At 43.2% G+C, this 2,533-nt stretch overlaps 1 protein-coding gene across 1 annotated transcript; it reads right to left on the reverse strand.

Annotated features, from left to right (window-relative positions):
* Positions 1-343: 343 nt before the first annotated feature.
* On the reverse strand, positions 344-2,300 carry LOC133310867 (uncharacterized). Its single transcript, XM_061511871.1, has 4 exons — positions 2,059-2,300; positions 1,722-1,960; positions 924-1,590; positions 344-809 (listed from the first exon to the last, which is right to left on the reverse strand). Exons 1-4 carry the CDS (start codon positions 2,298-2,300, stop codon positions 344-346), a joined length of 1,614 nt encoding a protein of 537 aa, XP_061367855.1.
* Positions 2,301-2,533: the final 233 nt, after the last annotated feature.

Below are 2,533 nucleotides of genomic sequence, written 5' to 3' on the forward strand. Positions count from 1 at the left end.
CATGTAGGAGTCCGACTCCTCCTACCATACAACGCCTCGTAGGGTGTCATGCCCAGGCTATCATGAAAACTGTTGTTGTACGAAAACTCCACCAATGGTAGGTACTTATCCCATGCTGAGCCCTGTTCCAATGTGCAAGCCCTCAACATGTCCTCCAATGTCTGGATGGTCCGCTCAGTCTGTCCATCAGTCTGAGGGTGATAGGCTGTACTCAGTCTCAACTGAGTACCAAAAGCTCCCTACAGTGCCTCCCAGAACCGAGATGTGAACTTGCACATTGGAATCGTGTTCCCTTTATATCAGCCATGGTCCACTCGATTGCTTCTTTGTAGTCTTTAAGCTTCTATGTGAGCTGAAGTTCCTGTTCATGGGTTAGTAAAGAAGAAATAATCACAGGGAGAGTGTTTTCTTTACCCAAATAAATATACTTCAGGTGTTCAGGTAAAGGCTTTAACTCCAAGGTAGGCGGTTGCTCTACTGAGGGCAAATTTGGTATTTGCTCTTGCTCCGATCGGTTCAAGGATTCAAAGATCCTTTCTTTCTTGTCCCCAGTATGAATGGAATTAATGGACGCAAGGTATTCTTCCAATTCGTTAAAGTCTTTCATGCCTATTTCTGACTGCAACTGCTCCTGCTGTTCTTCTATTATGATCAATTCAAGAGTTGAAATGCTAGAGCACTCCTCAGTGCTATCTACATCAAACTTCATTGCTTTCATGACATTGAACTTCACCTCCTCTCCATTTACACTCATTGACAGTTCGCCTTTCCTGACGTTTATGACAGCATCACCAGTGGCCAAGAATGGTCTGCCCAGAATTATTGGAACTTCTTGGTCTGCTTCAAAATCCAAGTTGATGAAGTCAGCTGGTAGAATGAACTTGTCTACTTGGACAAGGACATTCTCGATTTTTCCTTCTGGCTTGGCTATGGATCGGTCTGCAAGCTGAAGAGTGACTGTGGTTGGTCTTGCTGCTCCTATGTCAAGCTGTTTGAAGATAGAAGCTGGCATTAAATTTACACTCGAGCCCAGATCACAAAGTGCTCGACCAAGGTAGTTCTTCCTAACTGTACATGGGATGGTGAATATTCCAAGGTCCTTCAGTTTGGGAGGAATCTCAGTCAGGTAATTGCATGATTCTTTAGTGAGGGCTACAGTCTCAAATTCCTCAATCCTTCTTTTTTTTGACAAAACGTCCTTCATAAATTTTGCATACGAAGGCATTTGTTCCAGAGCCTCCACCAGAGGGACATTTATGTGAAGTTGTTTCAACAAGTCTAAAAACTTGCTAAACTGCTTATCTTCATGTTGTTTTTTTAACCTCTGTGGAAAATGAGGCTCAATTGGTTCACTCCTCCTTTTGCATGGTGGAACATAAGTTGGGACTGAAACTGGTTCATTGTCTTTCATTGCTCCAACATCTGCTCCAGATGTTGTGGCAACTGGTGTGACTTCAGTGAGATCATCATTCTGGACCTTCTCCCTTGATTCTGTCTGAGCTTCAAGGGGTTGAGGGTCAGTAGCTTCCTCAACTCCTTCTTCCATAAGTTGTCTTGCTAGTTCGCGTTTACGAGATCGTGCCACTAAATCTGGAGGTGGTAGAGTTTTCCATCTCGTAAGCTTATAGCATTACAACGCTCCTGGTTTTCCTAGGACGGTTTTTCTGTGTCATTAGGGAGTGTCCCTGGTTATCTCTGTTTGAGTGCTCCAGCCAACTGACCAATTTGGGTCTCCAGGCTCCTCATGGCTGCACTGTTTTGATTCATGTATTCCTTGACAAAAGTCTCAAAGGATTGGGACTTCCCTTCGCCCTTATCCCAGTTTTGATGGTTCTGCCTGGGATATGGGGGTCGATTCTGGTAGTTTCCTCCACTACCTCCAGCATTATTCTGACTTTTCCATCCCCGGTTGTTGTTCCCTTGATAATTATCATTGCTCCTGTTGTTATTATCGTAACCACTGCATAACACACATCGTCCAAATTGTTACAGTCCTCAGATTCATGAGGACCTCCACAAATGGAGCAACTTTGACTTGATTGAGTCAAGAGAAGTTGCTCGGTTGGTTTTTTCTGTTCCATGGGCTTCCAATTTTTTATAGTATTCTGGAGCGAAGCCATCTGTGCTGAAAGAGCATCAGTTGAGCTTAGCTCAAGAACTCCTGCTTTCTTGGAAGCATTGTTCCGTGTGGAAGGCCATTGAACATGTTTTTTTGAAAGTTTTTCCAACAACCGGTAGGTTTCCGGATAAGTAAAATCCAAAAGATCTCCCCCTTCACCATTATTTAGAACTTCCTCCATTGTATTATTTCTTAACCTTTGAACTCTTCTTCTATTTCTGCAGGTTCTCTCGGGTTCTGGATCAAAATGTACTATTTCCAGTCCAAGTTCTGTAGGTTCTGTGCTCATACAATAGGAAGAAGTCAAACACAATAAAAACAAAAAAGATTTCAAAAACACAAACAACAATGTTTCCTTAAAAAATGCCCTTTCTTGCCAAATGATCCCCGGCAACGGCGCCATTTGCTTGGTCG

This window comes from Gastrolobium bilobum, unplaced genomic scaffold, assembly GCF_033153095.1.
Source record: "Gastrolobium bilobum isolate Gb01-03AN ecotype WA unplaced genomic scaffold, APGP_CSIRO_Gbil_v1 utg37842, whole genome shotgun sequence".
Taxonomy (NCBI): domain Eukaryota; kingdom Viridiplantae; phylum Streptophyta; class Magnoliopsida; order Fabales; family Fabaceae; genus Gastrolobium; species Gastrolobium bilobum.

Excerpts from the sequence above, each read along its gene's own strand:
- LOC133310867 (XM_061511871.1), bottom strand. The coding sequence starts at position 2,300 with ATGGAGGAAGTTCTAAATAATGGTGAAGGGGGAGATCTTTTGGATTTT. Across the intron at positions 1,961-2,058 it reads GAACAGAAAAAACCAACCGA|TGGTTACGATAATAACAACA; the intron begins GCAACTTCTCTT and ends TGTGTTATGCAG. Across the intron at positions 810-923 it reads GCAGACCGATCCATAGCCAA|ACCATTCTTGGCCACTGGTG; the intron begins GCCAGAAGGAAA and ends AATTCTGGGCAG.